General features: G+C 29.3%; 1 protein-coding gene across 1 annotated transcript in view; it reads right to left on the bottom strand.

The window, feature by feature from the left end:
* Window positions 1-26,611, bottom strand: part of LOC147072883 (phorbol ester/diacylglycerol-binding protein unc-13-like) — a 211,580-nt gene that overhangs the window by 53,264 nt on the left and 131,705 nt on the right. Inside the window, exon 5 of the mRNA XM_085945790.1 lies at window positions 10,715-10,838. Coding sequence (XP_085801916.1) covers window positions 10,715-10,838 — 124 coding nt within the window. The remainder of the gene's footprint in view (window positions 1-10,714; window positions 10,839-26,611) is intronic.

The raw sequence follows: 26,611 nt of genomic DNA, 5'->3' as shown, positions 1-26,611 counted from the left end.
AGTGAGGATACAATATTTATGTGATTTTCTCAAAGCCTGGGTGTTTGTGATTGTTCTAAATTACTGACAAACACCTTTTACGAAAAAGCAATGAAATGGTTATTAATAACTCTAAAAAATATATATAATTATATAATATATAAGTATGAAAATAACGATGTATTTCTATTTTTCTCCTAATAATTTGTTTATTTGTATAATTTTATTTAAGTTATGCGTAATAATTATTGAAAGTGCTTTATATTCTAACTCTATATGCCTATTTTGATTTAAAAAATAACAAATAATACGACTTAATGTAACACATTAAGCAAAATTTTACACATTTTCTTAAATCGGTAGTTATGTTTCTGAGGTTTTTACAAAATATAATATATTCCTTTTTTTTATTCTTAAATGTTTGAATAATATATAAGTTGATTGCTTATGGTACTAGTGTTAATATATTTTTCGAATTTAAAAATTATAATACTAAATTAAATTCCAGCCACCATGTTTTTTTATGAAAGGTTTAATAAAATTTCATAAATTTAATTCAAAAATATAATGTATAAAGACAGCTAACTATTATTTACATTTATTCGTGGTTTGGTAAATTTCCAAGAAATATCTTGAATATTCAAAAAGTAATTGTAAACATATATTTCCAAAAATCAAAGTTTTGTGTATAATAATATTACTGTTAAAATATATTTAGGAAAATTGAAAAACAGTTAAAATAAATATTATTTTGTATAATTTAAGAAAATAACCAGATTCTAAAGTTTATTATCATAAAAGTATTTTTTATAAACTATATAATGTAAATTATATTGTATAAAATACTAATGAGTTGCCTAGAGTCATAACTCACATATTACAAAATTCGAGCTTTGAGATAGTCGCAAAAAAACACCAGAGAACTACGAGTTTAATAATTAAAAGATAAGTATTGAACTCCCTTGAATATTAATGAGTGAGTCAATTTACTTTATTTTTTGAAATATATATAATACTCCTAGGGCTGCATACACATAGCATACTATACGAAATAGAACTCCCTGATTGGTTAGAAAGGATTTGGTGACAGAACTTTCATTATCACTGAAAAAAATATTGTGAGTTATGACAACAAAGGTTAACTTTGTCGACGATTTTTACATGGTTTAAAGTGACTTTTGATACCCAACTATGTTTCTTTATAATATAGATTAATGCCTATAAAATCACTTAGTACATTCAACTCAAAAATAACAAAATTGCAAAATGTGAGTTATGACCATAGAGTCTGTCTAGAGCCTAGCTAGGCGACTCATTTATTTCGGTTAATACCTGTAAATCAATTTTTAAATTGTGCTAACTAATATAACTTTAACATCTACTGATATTGACTATATTAAAATTATGGACCATTATTTGGGATCCTTAAAATGTAATAAATAAATTAACGAATGACACATATATTTTACAGTAGTCGTAATTTAGTAATATAATAGTACATTTTATTCCATGAACATTATTATTATATGGCCGGTTTAATATTCAGGCCCCATTTTGAAAACGGGTTTCAGATAATATTATCAAATCTGGAGGCATGCCAAAAAAGCGAGGCAAATATTTTCAAAAACAATTTGTATTGTTATGGAATCGAATAATATACATCGTGTATCCAATACTGAATACAGGATGACAACATCTTTCATTTTTTTTTTTTAATTTAAATAATTTTTTTATAATCGCAATTTTTTGTAAGATAGTTTTTTTTTAAATTTTGTTGACTATAATTAAGTATGTACTTAGTAAATTTATGGTAGCTCTATTCAGTTATTGCATTAACCGTTATGAAAAAAGGAATATTATATTTTTTATAAAAATCGTCGTTTTTGCACATTGAATATTTAAATCGGTACAAAATTGCTTTTTTGAATAAATTTATTTTAAAGATGTTTTGTAACTAGCTTTTAATTTTAGTAGTTTTGCTAACAACTGCTAGATAACTTAATATTATTATAATATTTTTTCAGTTATTTAACGTAATTATTCCTGTTAGGATGATTAAGTTTTAAAGACGTTGATGACGTACGATAAAATTGGTAAAAATAGTATGATAATTACGCACAATGACGTCCTTAGGCAAAGTGCCGCCAGTAGGCAGACATTTTTTGTCTCAAATTATATGCAAATTTGTTAGATATTTATGAAGTTGTTTGTCATTTTCCGTCAGGATCACCATTTTAATTATGTATAACGTGCAACTATTTTTTAATTTTATATAGATACATAATTGATTAATAATAACATAACTGTTGTATGGGTGTTTTATATATGCACTTATACACTATATTTTATTTTGAGGATGTATGTGTCTAGATAATATTAATTAAGTTATCTATGTGAGTTAAGTATTTAATATTTTAGGCCCACGATGGCCGCGCGGCTTAAGCATCGGCCTATAGCGTCGTGGGTCCAGGTTCGAATCCTGGGTCTGGCAAGTACACATATTGTTTTTCAATTTATGTATGAGTCAGAGTATGGACCTAATAGATTGAGCAAGTGGCTGACATCCATTTCTCGTAAAAACAAAATCTGTTAATACAAACCTCCACTCTGTGGAGGCCCATATGATCTTATTTGGATTAAGGGGGGAAAAAATTCTTCTTACATTCTCGGACATGCACAGTTTACGAGGAAGGAGTATTGAATTAGGAGATTATTTGAGAACTGCTTGATTAAAAGGTTTGATGTTGACTACTTGTTATATCTAATACAATATAATATGATAATAGATTTTACCTATCTATTTTATTAGGTACTTACATATTAATTTTTGCCTATCTTTGACAGACAAATGCAAAAAAAAATCTCCAATAACCGTGAAGTACACGTCATTGTCCAAACAATTTCCACGAAACCTGCGCTCAAATAACGGTGTATTTATGTACGTGGAGGACTGAAAAGCTAACATGTGTAGAGCTTTTCTTATGAAAATTTCAGCTGAGCCATAAATTGACATTGACTGTAACAGAATAAATATAGCATAGCTCGGGAGGATTATCTTTGCTTCCATTATTATTAAACTAAGATGTAAGTAATCAACGGCATCGTTTGCTTTATGATAAACTACCACTATTCAAAGGTTGTAATATTCTTATTCGTTTTTTGATTTGCCACCCTTTATAATGTGCCACCTCTCAGCAACACATGACCTGCCAACGTCACTTATCTTATTACATAGATAGAAAAATTCATATATCTCATCGACAATTTACCAAAAAAAAGGGAGTAGGTATATAGACAATAATATACTTAGTAGGTCTTTTTATAAATAGATATAAAAGATATACAATTAATTATTAACGTAGGTGTAATACTATTGATTTCAGTATATCGTTGTATTCCATTTATATCTTTATGAGGCATTTTCAATATATGTATAATAATTATTATCAAAAGAAGATGTTTGCGTTAATTAAAAATAATAATTGGTATCGAATTCCATTTTATGTATAATTTAAAGCCTTGTCGTATTATAAAATTACTTTGTGTTGTCTAGAATCAACTTATTAAAATCATAAAAAATATTATATATGTACCTATATTTCTGAGGTAAAGCAAAAAAATATGTATGTTCAATTATAATGAACACCACATTCATTTTTATGTTGTATAATATATTTCTTTGAATAAAAAAATATTTTAATTAAATACATTAAGTATTAAATAGGTATACTAAGATAAAATTAAACATAACGTTTTATTTATTCGTTAGCAACTAAAAAATAAACTTTTTAGTCTCATCAAAATGAAATAAATTGTCTCTGAGAGTTGTAATCAGCTCACAAAAATAGCTCACCGTATTTTAGTAATAAAGTAACCACTGTCTGTGTAGATAGATACCTACTCAATATTCCAAAGTAACCTCTCATTTTTCGTCGACACAGGGCGAATACGCTTTTATTTGCCTGCTCTTATATAAAGTAGAAGTATTTGTTTTCTTCGCATTATTAATTAAAATTTATTATGGTTTCTCATCATTTATTACTTTGGCAATTAAAGTTTATTTATATTTTTGAACAACGTAGGGATTTGAATAATTGTGTAAATTAAACGAATTGTGCTTGTTGGAATTGTTAATTAGCCGTGATTTTTCAGTAGTCAACAGCAGGTAAAAATTAAATATGTTTTATTCTTCATAATATTCACGTTAAGTAAATATATTTTATTTCAAATTACAATATTTAATATAAAAAGTAGATTCGTCAAACTTTTGAATTATTTATTAAAAATATATATAATGAAACATTAATAAGATTATATTTCAAGAAAAATCAAAAATTAACCGCTATATATTTACTAATGACAATTAGTAACGAATTTATTAAACGTGCAACTTAATACAATGTACTGAAGAATTACCTTTGAGGCAATATATTTTGAGAAATTAATTTAAATTGCTGTATAAAATAATATCTTGTTGGTTTAGTAACGTCGGAAAATGTGGTAATATTAATTATTCCAGACTTAATTATATTTTAGATATTAAATTATTATCAATAACTAAGTTATGCGAAAAAACATTTTTAAAAACTTGTAGAGACTCGATAATCACACATAATAATTTAAAGAACTAACATTTTTCTTATTTACCCTCAATGTTTTATAAAGTTGAAAAAACATTCCAATGGGTATATTCTATATACAAGGCGGCTTTATCATATTTATGTATTAAAGTATTATAATTGTTACAATAAGTTCGCCGTCTAAACTGTCAAAACTGTCTATCTCGCTCTAGAAGTTAACACAGCCAAGACAGGGGCTGTTAAAACATAGCACTTTTTGATAGTTTAGACGGATAACTTATTGTAACAATTAACCGCTTAATACGTAAATCAGATAAACTACCGTCGATAGGCGCCTTTTGTATAGAATAAATCTACAAAACAATGAATTTTTAATCATACCCACAAAGGAATTATATCCTTATTTCCACTCAACGATGGCTCATTTTATAACTGTGGAAATCCAAATGTTTCACTTGTTTTTATTTAATACGTACTTACATATTAATTAATTGAAATTAAATTCTTCATTATATTGTATTTAATTGCATGTTTCGTAATTCTATCACTAAAAGTCCTTAACGTTATAATATATAATACATACCTACCGTAAAATTTGTGTTATATAAGTTAGCTACCTAACATTCAACAACTTATTATTTTAATTTACACAATATTATTTTTATTAAAATAGCATGTTATAACATGTTACGGTTTTTTTGTTACTATGTTTTATATAACTATTCAAATAAATTAAATCGTATGGAATTATGAAAATTAATTAATATTTATTTAGGTAGGTACTGAAATATCGTATTTCACCAATTACGAATAATTATATATTACATCTTTCATTTATAACTGATAGTTAACATTATATATAATTAACATAATATAATAGTCATTTAAAATGAAATCAATACGAAAAATCTTTTTTTACGTAATCTACTTAGTGTAATAAATAATACAGTATAATATTTATTAAACTTATTACTAGTTATAATAATCGATGTAAACTTTGTAGATATTGGTCTTTTTATATATTTTTTTTTTATGAAAGTTACGGATAAAATGTCATAAATAACTATTGTTTATCCATAAATACTGTACAAAATTGTCACATAAATACACATAGAAAGTAAACACAAGAAAAATATCATAATAATAATTTTAAAATGTATTTTAAAATGAAACAATCATTCAGATGCAAATCATTCCTAAAGACAAACATTCCACTAAGATATTATTTAAATCTAATTAAATTATTTTCAGCAAACTGCTTTTTATTGGCTTTAATGAAGCTAATATTTTTTAAGGCGAGAAAAATACCGCTAAAATATTTCATAAAATCGTTTTTAATAATATTTTTTTCGTGTAATATAAATTTAATCTTAAATTATTTTCAGCAATCCATTTGTCAGAGATAGTCATACAATTTACAGATTACTCGTATATTAATTGAAGGAAATTATAATATGTAGTATTTCAATATTAAATTATACATAATATAATTATGTTTTTGTATGACATTATTTAAAATTTGTAAGATGACTTTAATGATAAAAAATAGGAATATAATATTTGTCTTGAAATTACTAACAAAAAGCATTAACCTGTTTTTGAGCAAAGGTTTCCAAGAAGTCAAGAAGGCGTATGTAACATATTGTTTCAGAATTAACTGGTGTACTTAAACATCGACAATATTATGCTTTATTCATTGTTGACGTCTGTTAAATAAGCCTTATTTTCCGTAGGTACATAGTTAATCATTCATAAGCTCGCGGCTGTATTAACAAAACTAATATTGATAAATGTCACAACCTACGCCTTCTTGGTTTACCTTTAGAAGATATATATTTTATTTAAAGGGGAAAATTTATATAATATTTTATTTGAAGGAAAAAAATATTAAATATTTTTTTTAGTTTTTAATAAATGTATTCCGGCGGTATTGTTCCAAGCGTTTCGATAAGTATGATTTAAAAATATATTATAGTTTTCTATGTATATTATTTAAGCGCATTCCTTTAAGTCGTGCTTCGTGTCAGCGTATAATAATTAGCCATATAATATATTGTGGGGGAAATAGGTACGAGCTGCATTTGTGCTGATGATATGAATTTTGAAAATTTGGTTTCCGAAAGGTATAAAGGGGTTTTTCCTGAGACGTTAAATTTGATGGAGCATTTTCTGAGACTGTTAATATAATGCCATCACACGAAAGTAATGATAAACAATATCAACCACAGTAAAATAGGTAGCTCCGTTGGCAAATTCTCAGATTTAATAATATATTATTTTTCTTAGTACACACAAACAATAAGAAGGGATATCAAAATATTTATTATACATATTTTCTGTAAAAAATATTATTTTTGCAATCAAAAGAATAAACGAAAAATGTAAATTATTTTTCAATGATTTCAAACCCTCCTCTGTCTACGTACATGTATTATAATTATTATATTATCAAAATGGCAAAGAGTTTAAATGTAATTAAATAATTAAGTCTGCCTGAATTATATTTTTGTTGATAATACCTAACCTGTAGCTGGCAATATAATATTATATGAGCATTTAAAATATACAAAATAACGACGTCTAAAAATATTGTAGTCAGTATCCTTTGATGTTTAATATAAGATGTTTCTTCTTGTTATTTTTTCCATTTAAAAATACGTACCTACTCACCTGACGCTGATATTATACAAAAAAGATTTTTTGTGGAAGTTTTACAATTATGACAAGAAGGAAGAGGTAATTTATCCAAGTTTATCATTAAATTTAATCTCATAGCCCAAATTGTAATATTGCCGAGAGGACTCAGCTGTTATATTGTATTCTTTAAAATATAACCATAAATCATTGAAAACTGTTTTATATAAAAAAAGAACTGAGTCTCCCGATATATTTAAACAATTTCATTTATAAAAGGTTGCAGTTTATAATAAGTTTTTAAAATTTTCGTAATATATACATAAAGTTACCCCATTCATATTTTAAAATAAAAAATGAATGAACCTGTTATCAAAAACGTATGCAATATTATTACTTTTGAAATAAACACTAATTTATTTCAATCCAACAGATTGACTGTTTGATACGCGGAATAATAATCTAATAAACATCGCGTATACTTATTGTCTCGATTTTTTATTTTATTTTTAATAAAATAATAACTTTATACACCCATTATTAAGAGCAATCACAGTAACATTAAATATACCAGATATATAAAAATATACATACGGAAAAAGATTAAACCCCATTGACAAAAATATTAATGTAATTTGAAATAATATCTTATATAACTAGTAATGTATTCATAGAAATTGTAAATGTGCACGTGGTAAAGTATAAAGGCGCACTGTGATATAATATTATATTATAAGTTCAATATGATTTTTTTCTTCTAATAAGTATACTAATTGTGAGGCTGTGCGTTAATCTTATGAACAATTTAGTTAATTAATTGTGTTTTACGATGAAATAGAAATGGGATAACTACGTCATGTCATTGTATAATAAAATTTACTTTTGCCGTCAACAATAACATAATATATTAAAACTATCGACTGAGGGTACTTGGTGTGAATTTAAAAAATATTTAATTTAAGTTTTGTTGTATTCAAATTTAGTAATTTTTTATGGCCCGGGTTTCGTTTTTCGATATCTTAAGGCATTATGCTCAGTCAACAGTGGTAAATTCATATTGATACATCATACAAGTATAATAATTCTCGTTTATAAATACATGTTATATTTTTTTTATAAAAACGAGAATCGATTGTATTTTGTATTACTAAGCATTTGCCATTTGTGACTGCGTATAGTAAGTACCTGAAGATAAAAAAGGAAAAACTCAGGTCGCAAAAAATACTCAAATGGAATAATAATACAAAACTTAAGTCAATGAGAACATATAAATACCGGAACCTTGACGCGGGGTTATCGCTTCTGTTGGGTCATAATCAAGGCTCACTATAGTCAAACTGTGACAAAAAACTGTAAATATTTGATTGTAGTCCTAGTTATTGCTCATACTTTAAGTGTAATATGGTAGAATGTTTGTAGAAAATGATGATTATATCATATTAAATACGCGGTAATAGGTTAATTGATTTGTTACTTTTCATGTTGTTAACTGTACTTGGTGAAAATTCATTGTGATTTATTTTAATTAATTTATCGGTTTAAACATAATATAAAATCAAAAATCTTTATTGGGTTAAAATATGTTACCTTATTACATTTGAAATATTCAATAACTAGTACTACCTTCGATATGCGCGAAATTCAGTGCCCCGGATTATCTATAGTCGGACCTGGTTTTAAAATAGTTTGTTCCTGAAAAATGGATAATAATGAATTTTGACGAACGATTGTGATGCAAGCACATAGTGCGACGTGTATTTGGTCAAAATAGAGCAAGAAACAGACACGTGCGGTGCGTAACAGTGGGCGGGTTACGACAGACGGGCGACTTTTACCGTGAACATCTTCGAAGGTACGAAGGCTCGTCGTCCTCCTGGGCACACCAACACTTTTACTTGTCCCATTGCAGATAGCCGTCGTTTTAAGTCCCGCGTACAACTCCCTGGTCTTATAATCATCGTAAACATCTCTTTCCACTACTCTCTTAGTAGACGTTCTCAGATTGTAGTAATTTTTACAAGCTTCAAGAATTGAAGATTTACTTCCAGTATTGTTAATCTCACTCGATTTACATTCTGTGTTATAAAAATCTATTGATTTATATCTTGAGTATAGTTCACTAGAAGTTATATAATTGTATAGAGAACTAGGTGTTCTACTTGGATATAGTTCGGAAGGCTTGTAGCTTTCGTAAGGCTCGCGTGGTTTATGCTGTTCGTAAGGGGTGGCCAGGGATGATGATCGCAAGGACGAATTGAGAGACAGACTTCTGAATACACCCAGACGCGTACATGACCCTGCATCGCACATATTTATATGTATAAGTAATGATCTGATTGTGTTTATATTGATATATGTTTTATAATGGGAATAAAAAAAATATCACGCGATTACATCGCGAAAATAGCATTCATGATACACATAATAGATATTCATGTACAATAAAAAATTTACCGACAATAATAATAATAAACAAAAATTAACCATAAATTATTATAAACTAGAAAACTTTGGTATACTTTTAATAAATAATACACTCATGTTAATGAAAAAGAACTATTATCTACAGAATAAAAAAAATATTTATGTTATAGCCTAATGTTATATTAAAAAAAAAACATTAGGAAAGGTAATTAGTCTTTTAATATAAATAAAAATCATGATCTCTTTTTGACGGCAGATAAACTATAAATGTAAATTTTGAGAGTAATTAATACTATACTTTAAGAAAACATAAATTGGGTAGAGATCTATGCTGTTGATAATATAGAAAATCCACGTTAAAATTAATATATTATTAATTTTAAAATGTTATACTTACTAATATTACAAAAAAAAAATGTTTTTAAATCATTAAAAAGATTGTTAGTTAATTTTTTTGAATAAAAATTGAATTGATATTTTGTTACACTAATTTTATTTATGGTAGAATAATACAATCAGTTACCACTATGAACTTTACGTCGGTTTTAAAAAAAATGGTAATCATTACTTTATATGTTTGATAATACATCGTATATACCCGACAATAATAATTATTATAACACTGCGTTTAGTAACAGGAAATTGCAGATTATATGTTTATTATAGGGACGGTTTAGACGTAGCCATAATATGCGCAAAAATGCAACAGTCTCGCATGACTAGAAATCCCCCGAAGTAACTTTTCTGATGGATTAATGGAAATGCAGCACTTTTGCGTCTCTCCGGGTAATATTACCTTGTTCACACAGTTCCTATAATATACAGCTGATTTCTGACTTCGTACTATTTGAAGCAAATTTTTTCAGTTGTTGCGTTCAACAACCCGTATACTCTTATAATAAATTAATAAAGAGTTATTTCTTCACATAAATTATTAAATATAAGCACTTTCTACTACAAAATACGACGAATTTCAAATGAATAACTTTACACATATTGCATACACAAATAATGGAAAATAAAATCCTAGAACTTTTGTCAAAGTGCCAAACAGTAAGCGAATCTGATATGTGCAGAAAGGAATATGACAATCTTACCAAATGGTAACTCGAATCGGCAGTCCAAGAGAAGGGCGTGACCGGTGTCTCCCGCAGTACCGACAACTTCGGATCCTCTCACGACTAGCTCGCCTGCCAGAGGGACCCATCGTCCGCACCCCTCCTGGAAATCAGTCCATAATAACAAACATTATTAGATTAGACATAATATTTAGTTATAATTCACATAGTACTAAGTTGGATATAATTATGTGGATGGGTAACTAAGTAAATTTTACATGTATAATAAATTTTAGAATTCACATTTTTTATTTTATTAACATATTTATTAATCATAATATTCTATCAATAGCATACTATATTATATAAGTGAAATATTATAACAAGATAATCATGACAAAAATGACATTGATTTTATTATCAATTCTGAATTGTCGTTTATAGTTATTGAGCGATATATTGACAAAGAATTGAAGAATTAACATTTATATATAGGGTTCATCGTCTAAATCAGGGGTGGTGAACCTAAGTAACGCGTACAACTGGTGGCACGCGGGATGATCTTCGCTCACACGTTTGAAGAGAAAAAAAATACCTATAATAATAATAAATGACAGATCGCATTGTATACAAAATAGCAGGCAAATACTCTTCAAGAATAAAGATTACGTATCATGTATAATTGCATATGTCTGTCCTTAGACTTAATGCATCACATATAATATTATTACACTAACCTCATCAGGCGGCGGAGGATGCCGCGCCACCAAATAAGAAACAAAAACTTGGTGAAGCTAGTAGGTAGTAGTAATTTTGGCAGACAGTTTCAAAATTGGTGGACCGAAATGTATGGCGTAATTAAAAAAGTGATAAAGCAATATACGTGTAGTATGTTTTGTGAGTGGTATCTAGAACATCATCATTTTTTTAATAGAATTTTTAAAAATTCTTTTCCTCATTAAAAACTGCTCGGCACGTCATACAGTTGAAAAATAATATTTGGGAAATTTCGGCACGCGTACATAAAAAGGTTCGCCATCCCTGGTCTAAATGATATGTCAACAGACGTATTTTACTATACCTATTAAGCTTTTTGACCAACTAAAAAAAACAACATGTAATTTATATCAAAAATGAATATTTTATATTTCAAAAGTGAATGTATAAATTAATACTACTCCACCGTAGAGTTAAAAGTAGTTGACTGAATCTCTATCTCTAGATTCTTGTACAATAGTGGGGTATATTATATAGCATTATAAGATAGAATTGAATTTAAAAACTAATTTACGGTCAGCGATAATAAGTAATTTTCATTTTCCATTGGCCGTAAGAACTTTCGCGGAAAGCTTTCAAGAAAAGCTGCTACTATAAAACGCATCAGTTGCAGCTTTTCGTTCATATGCGGAAAAGTTTTTCAATTTCATATACGGGAAATCTGCAGGCTACAATATGCACCAAAGCTGAATTTACACTGTTGATATATTATGCTCCTTTAGATGATATAATAGACTGATACAATTGAATCAATATTATCACACAGTATTTTTTAGATTTTGAGCTTAGATATTTTTAATAAGTTGTAAATCTCGTTATAAAAGAACTTAAATTTTATTTCGGTAAAATAGTTTTTGTAATTGAATATAAAATTAACAATATACAAAAATGCGTTTGATGTCCTTTTTCGAATTAATTTTATAATGCACATTAGAATAAATGGGTGATATTAATTATTATCCAGATAATATGTATTTGATTTATAGTAAAGAATATTGAGAATTTCCAACAATTATTTTCTCGAGGCCATTTTTCGATATACCGACTTATTTTAGTAGGTAGGTATTTGTTTGATAATCATAGTATAATATTATTATCATCGTTTGGCTTTGTACACTTCCAATTTATCGATAGTTTTGTCAAATTAATGTTTTTATATTTTCTGTTGATTTATACTGCACCGCATTGCTTGCTATTTGCTAGTTTGCTTTCGATGGTCTTTATCTTATTTTTTTAGTATAAATGATTAAATAAACCTTATTTTATTAAAATCATAATATATCTAATGTACCTGATCACCACAATGGTGCTACTAATTGCCTAATTAATTTAATTACCTTCTATTTGGTATTTTATAAGTCATTTTTGTCTCTCGTGACAAAATATCAATTTCATCACGTTCAATAACAATATTATCGTATTATATTATATCGCGTCATCTATTTGTAAACTGGATTTATAATATAATAAAATGATGATTGTTCCATTTAGATATCGTTTAACAGAATTGTTTAATATCGTGTGAAATCGGTTTTTCATGCTTTAGTTAATATTATAATGATATATAAAAATACGTAAGCCTTTAAAAATAATTGCAAACAAGACCCATAACATAAAATTTATATAAATATACTTTATTCAACCAAAGAGAAATCAGAACACCAACAAAAAACCTTGGACACGCAGCTGTATTTTTAATTACGTAAATCATTATGATAATTATGTTTTTTATCCAACATAACTATATTTATTTTTAGAAATGCCATCCAATATTTTATGAAAAATAACATTGTGAAATACTTATTTGTGTTATAAAATATATTTCTTCTAGAAAAAGTTTAAAATTTACCGTTTGTATAATATGGGTACATCATAGGCTACATGGACTGAGCATTGCTAAGAGACTGTATTCTGTCATTAAGCCATAATTACATTATGCATGTCTTCTTAATGTTCTTCTTATGTACCAAGGAAAAGACGTAGAAGGCGAATTGTAGTTGCTCATCAGTTGTCGTCGAGATCAACATTTATTTTGTACCTATATGTAGTTGTTTCCTATTTTATTTTGGTATGATATCCAACTAGGTACTATGTTTAATTTTATATGGATACATATTTGACTAATAAACTCAGAACTATTTTAATGGTTATTTATTGTATGTACTTGTTTAAATAATATTAATTTAGTTATATATGTGAATTTAGTATTTAATAGTTTTACACCATTCTTGGACAAACACAGTATGCGATAAACAATTACTCAATTGAGAGATTATATTTTGTGAATTTCTTGATTAAAGGGTTTGATGTTGACTAATCATTATTATCTAATATAATATGATGACTGATGAGTATTCAATTATCTTCTAAAATCTTAAGTTAAATTTTTTGTTGATAGATGTTACCTACTATGTAATAATGAAAGGTTAGAGTGATCAGGTGATGGAATTCACTCGGAAAGCTATAGCATCCACCATAACGTTTGGTTAAGATATGGCTAAAGCAAAAGCAGAATTCGGCAGAATTATTTCTAGGATCCTCAGTCATCAGAAACGACGAGGGAAAAAAAACATTAAAAAAAGAATATTAAATAGAAAAGCTTACCTACACATATAATTTAAAAAAACATATTTGATATAAGTACATCGATTCGTCAAAGACGAAACCGTTTAAGAAATAATAGTATCGCCCGACAGTACTTAGAATTTACTTAAGTAGATCAATTTTTATTTATGTGTAATGCCATTTTAATAAGCTTGCTGAGTATATTAACAGTAGGTATGTTGTAATATCAAATGAAGACACCAGGGTGCCGCCTACAAAACATTTTTAGTTTTAATCAATTTTGTGCTCAAAACGGATCTACCTGGCGTTATGTTCTTTCACTCTAAGTGACTAAGTGCGAACTGCAATTTCTATGAAGATTTCTTCTTGTTATTGTGCCATCCCCAAGCAAAGGTCAACCACCAACAGGGTGATCTTATCATCTGCTACCCGGAACAGTTCAGTGGAGCTCCACTCGTACGAATTATGGGGGTTTCTGAGCCACGAAATACAGCGTCTTCTCTGCTAAGCTTACCGTTGATCTTTTCTTAGATGACATGTTGGGCAATGCTGTACTTTTGCCTAACTACTGTATTTTACTAGTTTTGATACTACGCAGAACTTTTTAGTCCTTTTTCTGGTCCTTGAAGGTATACTTTCTCGGTTTCGCGAGTCGGAAAAAAAATCTCGAATTTTTCTGAATTGAAATTTGCCGAAAGATTTTGCCCAGGTCATTTAAAATGACTCGAATAGAATATGATTAACTTATATCAATAAATTAAAATAAAAAACCTTTTTATTTTGAATGAAACTAGATGTGTTAGCTAAATACATTTTATGCCGATATGTTTTTGAAATATTTCTGAATCGAGCAGGAAAGACAAGCCGAAAAGCTTTGGATGATTTTATGTTAGAAGATGAAATTCAATAAGGGATAGCTGTATAAAAATGGTGAAGAAAACGATGGCTCTCTAATCAGTTCTAGAGCTATTGGAAGTAGAAAATTTAAAAGAATTTAAAATATAAAAAAATAATTATACTGTAAACAGAATGACTCTGTTTAATGTTTAGAATGTTTCTCAACTGGTGGTCCGCAGAAATTTTCTGGTGTTCAACAAATTTTTGGCATCCACATGCCTATGCTAAAATTACGATAAAATCTTCAAAACCCATGCACCTGCATGTGTTTGTGCATGGTGTTTTTGTTTTAAAAATAGATTAATGGTTTTACGTGACGAAATCAATCGCGATCACACGTCATTAAATACGTTATAATATAATTAATATTTTTTATTCCTGTGTTAGCTTTCCGCAAAAAGTAAGTGTAAAAAGGTTGAGAACCACTCTAAGCCTTAAACTATACTTTAATAATAACTATTATAAGTTGTGTGGTCTAGAATTTATATTATTAACGCTTTCGCTGCTGAATAGATAATGAGATTTTAATTGCCCCCTTTAAAATGCACGTTAATTACATCGATCGGCCGCCTGGTCATTACGCACCGTGTGCGTCTTCCGCGTCCAAAGTATTAAAGTATGGTCTAAGCTTAAGGAACTACCTACTTCCCATGACATCGAACCATTGAACGAACACCCTAAATGCATCTTATACAAAACACTTAGAATACCAGTTCTCATTGTAGCTATTTTTCGGAAACCTGGTGCATGACTAACAATAAGGTAATGATGATAGGCTTATTTTAATTAAGTATACTTTGCAATATATTCAGACTAAGCTATACTAAATTCAGACCGTGGCACGAAACTGTGAATTTAGATTTTAGTGCTAGTTATTGATAATTTTAACGCAAAAATATAGTAAATTTTTTGTAGAAAATGGTGATTGTATTATAATGAAGACAAAAATACCTTCATTTACTGGAAACAAGTTCTCAAACCACGTTTGTAGATACGAAATAATTAGCATTGCCATTGGAAATCAATATTTATTACTACATTCTGACTATAGAAGTCCTTGGTTTAATACATTTAAAATTGAAACTTAAATGCAATAACGAGCTTTACGTTTTATATAGAAACCTATATATTATACAGTTCATCAAATTCGGCTGCCATAGATCATTGGGCCATATCATAGTGAAAGGGAAGGATTTGATAATAATTCCTGCAATATAATGTTACACGCCACAATTTTTCATATACTTAAATTGTTTCAAAATTGCGTTCTGAAATTTTATGATTTGATTTTAAAATACGTGAAAAAATTGTATGTCACGTGTCTCGTTTTTGTAATAACAAACATAAAAGAAAGAAAAAAACGAGACGGCATTAGAAAATATCTGCTACATGAAACAAAGTGATTTGCTGAAGCATTTCTCTTGAAACAATACGTGTCAACGTTTTGTTGGCTTGCGCCGTATGCCCGAGAAGTGAATTCAAAGAACGTCACATCTACCTATAAATGGTTATATTATATTGTTTTGAATAATATACAGCGTTTTTTGATAAAATTATTAGAATTGTTTATTAAATAAATCACCCATCATACTAAATAAGTGAATCTTAGTTATTAGTACGAAAGTATTGTTTATGGAAACCATGTTCATCATATATTAATACATTGGACGCTAAAGATCCGCCCAGCGCATAACGATAAGGTGACCATTAGATATAATAAGCATGCTATTTAAATGTGGTTATTAAAAAGTAATTATCTATTCAGCAGTCAATGTGTAAAACATATACCAGGGCTATACTCTAACCACTTATATTTAAATGTTAAATGTAAGTGACTTTTTGTAGATTGAATCCAATAATTAAAATAATTAAATTCAATGTTATTTCTTTGTAAAAACATTTTATAGTTAGTTAAATAAATAGATACATCCATAATAAAGTATAAAAAGTTTCGTTTGGATTCAAATAGGTGTCGGTAGCCCTAATCCAAAACAACAATAACAAAATAATGGTGGCAGCCTGGTTACATGACTAATAGGATTCTCTTTTTAAGTAGGTCCAACCAGCCGTTGGACTTTGATATGGCTGCCATAAAGGAACATTTTAATGCTTTCCGTTTGTTAGATTTATATAATTTTTATCAGCGTTTGATTTGTATTTTATTATTCATTTTTGTTTCTTCTCCATTATTTTCTATCACCCATAGGTAATGTAATGAAAATTCAATAAAAACTGGGATGCGTGGCGACCCTAGTCTTGGGTAACTGCTCTTGAAATATTTTCAGTCATAAACAAGACAAGTGATGATGATTTACATAAATATGTAGAATCTCGTGATATGTCAGATTATAACAGGGTGTAGTATATGCAGGAAATGCAATACCGAATGAAAATATTTACTATTGAATACCGATATTCATGAAATATATGGAAAAACTAGTATCTACCAATAAATAATATATATATATAAATAAACCTCTTTATAATATCAATATACAAAAATATCTAAATGGTTAAATACATTATGTAAACCTTCAAAAATAGGCAAAGGTACAATATGGTAGAGATGCTGATGTTACAGATAGGTAATACTGTAGAGATAGATAGCACTTCACTTTATTCTTCGAATGATCTTTCAATAAATTTATATTATGAAGTGTTCTTTGAATGTATGTGACCTCCTGGTAATTACATCTGTTTTATTAGTTTATTGTACTTGTTACACTTAGCAATATCTTTAACGTTGTCCCGTGAGAACTAAGATGCAATGTTGCCCACATTTGTGTTCAACAAAATTATATTTGTCCATTATTGTATAAACTACACTTTAGTAGATAAACATAGCATATATTTAAAATCAAGGAAGTAACTATGCACTTATATGTATTTCGCAAATCTGCACGTGTCATTGCTGATCACCAAGGACATCGAAGGACAATGGAAACAAACTAGTCATCACGTACGCTGACAAAAAAATACACTCTTGTTAAACCTTTTATGTTAATTAATGTCATTTTGTTTCAACTTTCATTGCCAAATATATCGGTATTGTCTGATTTTTAATACCGGTATTTTGATATTAAAAATATTGGGATACCTATTTAGAAATACCGGTATTGTAATCCCTAGATATATGGCGTGTTAGTTTGGATACGTCTATGTTTAAGTTGTCTTGATTTGTAAAATATGAACGGTTCTCCACACAAGTTATTAAATATTGGAGTCGCCATTAACAGTGCTTATCTATGTAAAAATAAAATATTCTAAGTAAATCATTAATTGTTATTTAAAATAATGTCACACCCCTATAAAATATTTAAGTTAACAAGCAGTTATACAGATTGTCCGTATTTGATTCATTGTAGCACAGATGTATCTTGTAACTTCGTTAAAAGATTAGGAACTTTACTCACTCTTAATACAAAGGTAAAGTTTTAACTTTCGCCAACTATTTAAGGCTTATGAAATGCTGGAGCGTGGTTATAACGAGAGAGTTGCGAGAAAGTTAAAAAGTTCAGATGGCCAAATAATATTTTGTATGCGAATGGTATTACACTTGGTGGACATTGTGGAACATTAAAAAATAATCTTTCGTTCCAAAAGAGCTTTAAGTTCATTATAAGTAATTTCAAATTCATCACCGACTTGTTTGCTCAATAAATTATTAAGTGGGTATAATAAAACATCTTTGTAAGATTTCAATATAAAAGTTACAGTAAAGAATAATACAATTTCATAAAATTATCGACGTTACACTACACTACCCGCCAGTTTACTGTTATATACTGTGGCGTAGAAATTCAGAATACTATCTTCAAATATGTATAATGGCAATATTATATCAAATCAGCTTTTAAATTGGCGAAACGAGCGTCAGGAAAATAAATAAACTGCTATATTCAGCTTTATTGGGTTGGTTTCATTAAACTAAAATATGGCATGATCCACTTATTCTCTTCGTGTCATCCCCTATTAGAGGGCTGCTACTAGGATAATGATTTATATTTTATCATTTTGCAATCCAAAATTTTAGAGCTACTCTCATACCAACGGCGTTTCTTTTATTTTTTTAAATATAATAAAATTACCCAAACAATATTTTCAATTCATCATAAAATTCACTTAAGAGCATACTTCAGTGAAACGAAAAATAATTTTCAGCAATAGGTGGGTCGTAATTTTGCTTGCGTTGCTAGTCTGAGAGCGATAGTTGATCTGTGAGCACGTCAATTTGTTTTGTGATGGCGTTGTAGGAATACATTCTTGAGTCGTATAAAGATGACTAAAAAACGTTACGTATTTACTCGAAAATTAAATCATGTTAATGAATATATTATTATTATTACTTAAATAACAATAAACATAACATTAAATGGACGCATGTCGAATTTTTATGACAAATTATGTTTTGTTCGTCACGCGTCGTTTGCACAATCTGCGCGTCGCGTAGTCACGATCGTTTTAGATCATGCCTTAGCTGAAGTATAGCCTTAAGGATAAGCAAATCCAGATTAAAAATAATCTATTGTTTTAAATTAAAGATACAGAGATAGATAAAACTTAATGGGTACTGGCTTAACCTACCAGGTATTGTATAATAGGGTACGGATCTCGAGTAAGGATAAATATGGAATAAACTTTAACATGTCCTGAAGAATACTATTTTCAATAGGTGAGTTTGTCTTTAAATATGCAAATAAGTTTTTATTCCATGGTTTTGTGGCCTAAAGTAATAAAGAAAATTCTGCTACCACATCCGGTAGGGTAACCTAGTTCCAATTCATTTTTAACAATCAATGTCTCAATCAAATCTTAGAACTATATTAGTACTACGATACAATCACGACGATTCAGCTGACTTGGACATGGCATGTACCGGATGCAGCTGGATACTGCGATACTCCGTAAGCCGTGTGGTACAGATTCAAGGATTCCACTACCGTGACTGATCCTCCTCACTAAGCAACGGTACTATAAATGTGATATACGCTCTGTGGGTTTCACATAACAGAAGAAATAAAAGTATACGTATATGAAGATAATGTATATGCACTGTCATTTGTATTGTATTTATTTTTTCTTTAAATCTCAAACATTATTCAAACACAATCTACATAATATAAATTATATTTATTTAGAATTCACATTTTCTCATCTACCATTTATTTTTATAGTACCCATCTACTTTGAATACGGGACGAATTTTATTCGTTTGTATTATTAAGCGAGAACTTGTGGCTAGCAACAAGCTTTAATGGTAAATGTGGGTGGCTGTGGCAGAAACTCGATATTTCTATTCAAGGAAAAGATTCTGCAAATTAAATGATATCATTCCTCAATACAACAGCATCAGATGTCGGTTTGGAAACGTTGCTATTGTCACTCACAAGTCTAATTCCCATCGTTTAATATACTTTATATTATTGGAAAACTGACAAACCACTCCGTAAGTTGGAGATTGTTTGTTTTTGTGACCATACAAAATAGTTCACACGGCCAGATTTATACTCCTTATTTTAACTAAGATTCATAATAATCCTTCTTCTTCTCATTATGCCATCCCCTAACGGAGGTTGGTCACCATCAAGGCGATCTATTCAAATAATTCTAGCTAACCATAACAAATATATCTACTAATAAATAATACATTTTAAAATATAATGTCACTTTTCTACGTACACTTTAAGGGGGGACATGCTCAGCGTAGGTCAAAATGAAGCTTTTGTTCTATTTTCAAAGCATGATGCTGGACATACCTTAAAGTAGTTGTTGTAGATAATCTATTTATATCCAGGATCATGCTTTGAAAATAGAAAAAAAGCTCAATTTTGACCCACTCTGAGCACGTCCGCCCTTAAAGCAAAATACTGGGAATATAGCAATGAAAAAAATACATCTTTAGTACAATAATTTTATTCTGAAATTAATCTTTGGAAATATTAAAAAAAATCTTCATTTGTGGGAGAATGATCACATGGAAAATGAAAATGCAGAGATAGCACTGAATTGGCTTGTACATAAAGTTGTAAACAAGTTACCAGCTTGGTCAGCTATGTATGCATGTCCAAAAGTATGGTTTAAGGGTGCTCGGCCAAAGCAACTTGAAAGCATTGCTGTTGGATCGTCCAGGATAGAAAAAGCTTTTTTAGAAATCAAGTCTCACCAATCGTTTAATCCATGAAATGATAATTTTTCTTTCTAAAAATTACTTAAATGGCATGTTACTTTAGGTACAATGAAAAGGCTCCATTTAAAACAGTAGGATAAAGTAATTTTAGTTTTTCCAAAATGTAAAAAAGGATTTAAATAAAAAGTATTTGCGGAATAAAAACATTTTTAGTTTATAGATTTTTATTTTAAATATTATATTATTAAAATTCAAAAAAACTATGAATTATTCAAACGTATATTTCTCACTTCTACATCAATGCCAAGTTATCGTTTAAATTGGAATACGATCATTTTTTTTTTTACTTAATCTTACCTATTGAGGTAGGTATATATTGATTTATTACATCACTTTTAAAGGCAAAATTTCAGTAAGTAAATTATTGTGTTTTCCTTGCATCTTTTGCATTTGCGTTAATAGAATCAATAATTATTGCTATAATATACTCCGCTATTAATTACCTAATATTATTTCGATGTAGTTCATTTATGTACATAAATAATTAAATTTAATTTTACTTTCTTGTTACTAAAATTTTTTAGCATTGAATATTTTTAGAATCCGGTATGAAAATCGATACCTATTTACTCTATCAATGAATAGAGTTGAAATAGTTTTAAAAAAAATGAAAAATGTATGAATCAGTGATTCTTAACCATGGTTCAGCAGAACCCCTTGCCGGGTTGCAATAGGGTATGTTTACAATGCACAAGTATTCTAAAAATCTTGCTACATTACTGAAACATTTTGGTTGTTGAGGTTTATAATAATTTAACAATAATTGTGCAAAAACCATTATTTTTGTAAAGTCATCTGTTGCAAACATAGGACTCCGTATAAACGAAAGTAAAACAAAATGCATGCTAGTTCTCTACAATGCAACATTTATGATTATAACACATTTATCATTAACAGCGATGCTTTTGAAACTGGGGATTCATTTTTTTTACCTAGGGTACCTTGTCACAAACACTAATAACACAATCTACCTCAAATATACTAATAACATGATCACCCTCGCCAATAGGTGCTATTTTGGTCCTCAACGACTTGTAAAGAACAAGGTACTCTCATGGAAAGCCAAAACAATCTTATATAAAAATCTCATGTGTCCAGTATTAATATATAGATTAGAATGCTGAGCAGGTACTCAGCAAACAGGATGAGAGAAATATGGATATCTTTGAAAGGAGAGTTTTGACAATAATCTTTGGAGCTGTTTAAGAAAGTGACATTTAGAGGTCAATGTATTATGAGAATCTGTACATATTTTATATACGCGAAAAGATTTCGTGGCATATGAAAATGCAGAGACTGCGGTCCATCGGCCACGTGCATAGGATATACCATCAAGGCAGGTTATATATGTAACCCCCGAGAGCAAGGGAAGACCTGAACGGTGGAAATTGAGATAACTGAACTTTGCCACTGAAGATTTAAAAATGCTCAGTCAAAGCATCTGCGTTGGCGCTGGATCATTCAAGATGGAGAAAGTTTTTGAAGTATTCTATGACCCGCCAAAGGTGGGAATAGGACAACTGGTGGCCAGGACAATTGGACGCCGCACTGTTGTAGACACGTATACAGAACGTAGATGAGGAATTTTAATCAGTTTCTATCTACTACTTAGTAGTTTTAATTCATTTTACTCTTAAATAAATTGAGAATTACCATGCCTAAGGCTTTATATAAAAATAAAAAAACTCTTTTTTCATTGGAACTTGAACATATGCACGATTAAATCATTATTTAGGCATGCATATTTAAATTCTCACCAACTTTAAGCCATAATATAATAATTTATATATTAATGATAATATTAAATATTTTTTTTAAAGTACCTATAAGTACCTAACGTATATTTATTTTAGAATTGCGTGGCGTCCAGTTGTCTCGGCGCCAAATCATCCTTGACCCCCAAAGATTGTAGTACCACAAATGATGATGTGTATAATATAGCAGTAATATAATTGTAAATTCAGAATCAGTATTATAAAAAAAAAATGATTATAACAGTAACAACAGTTTTTACTATACAAAGATTATTATAATACTACATCCTCGTTGCCACTAACCAATAAATTAGATATAAATGGTGACCGTTATCTTTAGTTCCTCATCTAATTAAATCTCCACCATCTACTTAAGTCACAAGACCAGACGATGACCAATTACGGGTCATGAATCGATCGTGATTGCGGAGAACATTTAGTTTGTTCAAGACAACTAGTGGCTGTTGCCCTGTTATCGCTAAATCACAGTTTATTGATTAATTCAATTATTATGCAGACTGATTCAAAAGTTGTTCGTGAGCCGGAGCCGGGTCAGCTTGATATAGTAACCGTCGTTCAAGTGATACTTTTGAATACCTGCCAAGCCATGATACCGGCTCTCATCATTCATACAACTAATCATCATCATTTATCAACCTCATATCATCCATCAAAGTGTATTGTCCGTATACCAGTGCGCGAGTGCGTAAACACTAAACCAGTTCAGGTGCACGCCAGTCCTCCCAACATCAAAGGTCAGTGTCTGGCATACTGTGTAAATCCCCCCCTGTATTTGTAATCCACCATCACCTTCAAAATTACAGTCCACTGCTAAAAGCGCCACCAAATTGAAAATGTATATTTTTGTGACCCTTGTTACAATTTAGTATTATCTAGAAGAATTAATTCCAATATAAAATATGTAATAAGTTCCTCATACTAAAATAAATGGTTCAGAATTACTAATATAGATAGACACTGTCTGAGAGCAAAAAATGTAGGCGCCTTATCGTCGCTAATAAAGCTACGCGTGTACATTTTTGGCAGAGTTTTTGAGTACATTTTTTCTGCCTATGAATGTTCAAATAACCCGGCACTAAGAAAAGTATTCGAGGTTGTTACTAACTTGATCTGTGACTCGAAAATATTTTATTTTAAATATTGAGATGGAATAGTATTCATTGAAAAGAAATGAAAACTCAAAGCTTCTGACGAAATTATGCAAAATAACAAATTTAATATGTACTACCTTATTATATTTCTTTTCTCGCGCTATAAATAGCACATGATGTATCTTGGCCTCCTCAAGAAAAATCATCCACTCTATGCGCATTTCCACATTTCTTATCTATTTGTTTTCTGGTACTTGCAAGTCTCTTTGTATGTCATCAAGCCACCGAATTCATGGACTCTCCATACTTCATTAGGTATTTTTCTAGCTCGCTATACATATGGCGTTTTGTTAGTTTTTGTTACTTTTTCAGTGCTTCTTCAGTTATATTTGACAACATTTTTCTCATTAAAAACCATATAAATCTTACGTTTATTGCGAAGATATTAAATGCCATCATTGAAAGCAAAGTTGGAGATTATAAGCTTAGATATCAGTTCAGAGAATCATTGGTAATTAATGTCCATATATTTGAACCAAGTATATATTAGGCTCAATCGCAATTTAAATAGACAGACATTCGCATTGTTTCAAGTGTCAAGATAATCCGGAGAATTTAAGGTACCTATTTATAAAGACTGTCGTATACCTGTTTGTACTTATGACCTTCTTTAAATGCAGGTGTAGAAAATCATAAACGTTAAAGGCAAGAAAGTTGGTGCATTAATTTCTTATTAAGTATTATATTTTTTGAAGACCGATAAGAGACTTTTAATATAATATTTAAAAATAATTCCAAGATAATAAGAACTTTTTATACACAACGTTTTAAAATTTTTGGTTGAATTATTATGCGCCATAATATGCTCAAACTTGTACTTTATATGAATTAAACAAACAAATATGGAATACTGAAATGTCCATAGTAACGCTCGTATATATTAATAATTTAGTTGCTAGAACCACCCCCTTAGCAACCAATAAGTCTTTTACTTTTTACGGATTTTTCTGAAATAATTTTCTATACAACACAGAAATAACTGAAAATGAATTTAATTCTGCTTAAATATGGCTAAAAGTATTAAAAGAATGCATTGGGATCGTGTTCTGATATATTCTAAAAGTTTCAAATGTCTAGCTAGTCGGGAAGTTAGTTAAAATCGATTGCAAGATTTGTACTGGACAAACAACCAATGGACAAACAAGAATACGAGCTAATAAAAACGTTGTAAAAAATACCATGTTTTATAAAAAAAATAAAAATATTTTTAACTTAAATCTACTTATTATATTTAACTGAGTTTCGATCGTGTCATCAAACACATAAAGGTGTTGTCTATTGTATGATTATTGTAGTATTTGATCTTAACTGAATTAGGTACCTAGTAATAAGGCTTAAACGGAGCACTAATCATTGGCCTAATTTAGTTAAGAATCTAAAGTCATGTGGCTTATAATTATAATTACATTGTTGCGGATAACGGTATGTATTTTAGGATCAAGCATACATAAACAGAGTTATTCAATATACAGCCGATCACTCTCTTTGTAATTTTTTATTACAATATTCTCAAAGCTAGTATATATACACAGTTGCAGTTAACTCAACTTATTTGAGCCATCAGATGCCGGTTCTGATATATGGGAGGGCGTCAATTAGTCGGTTTCAGTGTCGGGGGTTGGGGTAGGCTGCTAAGATCCGGCATAAATCATCGGTTCCTATTAAAAAAGTCGGATCTGAAATTTTGTCATTTTCGGATTATTACGTAAAAGTTATATAAACACTTTAAACATTTATACCACAATCACAGTTTTTTTTTGTTTGTTTGAAAAATTTCAAGATACTCAAGTTAAAAATGACGGATCTACCGAGAGTGTCCGAATAACAATGTCGGTTCTTACCAACTGACATTGCTGGCTGGGTGAGCAAGATGCGTCGGATCTGACAGTTGCTGCTATGTTCACCGGACAGACGGATGTTTTTATAAACGTTTAGAAAAGTTTCTATAACCCGTATTTTTATTCATTATGGCAAGCAATAGGTCACAAAGGATATTTGATGAAACATCTTTGATTGCTCGTACTGAAAAATAGCATTTTGCAGATCTGACCTTTTTAATAGGGACCGACGAAGTAATACACCCGAAACTTTGTCAGTCATATTTATTTTCATTGAACTAATAATACAATTTACAGATGGTGATGGGCAGTTTTTAAAATTCAATTAAACCCTACCTAAACCAAACTATAATCATTTATGTATACTATAAGGTATATAGGGCAAGGGCGATCCGACAAAAATAGTGCACAATTTTTCAGTCACATTCAATTGTTTTCGTTGAATAAAGAACTAATACATTATTGGTTAGTTTTTTTAAAATTCATTAAGCCCTGCCTAAGCCAAACCATAATCGATTAAAAATATTCTTGTTTATATAAAATATTCTCTGACTGTTATCTAGGTACTATTTTGGATTAGGCAGGATTTAATTGAATTTAAATAATTAACAAACAGTATCTACACATTATACTTAACTTTTAAGTTCAATGAAAACAAATACATTTGACTAACTTTATGTCGGATCTTAAAAACCTACCTCCACCTTTCGCCACTGGGAAATATCCATGTATCTTTTAAAATATCC

Source organism: Rhyacophila brunnea, unplaced genomic scaffold (assembly GCF_057557595.1).
Source record: "Rhyacophila brunnea isolate RB1 unplaced genomic scaffold, BYU_Rbru_1.0 scaffold_19, whole genome shotgun sequence".
Lineage (NCBI taxonomy): Eukaryota > Metazoa > Arthropoda > Insecta > Trichoptera > Rhyacophilidae > Rhyacophila > Rhyacophila brunnea.
This window is presented reverse-complemented; position numbering and strand designations above follow the sequence as displayed.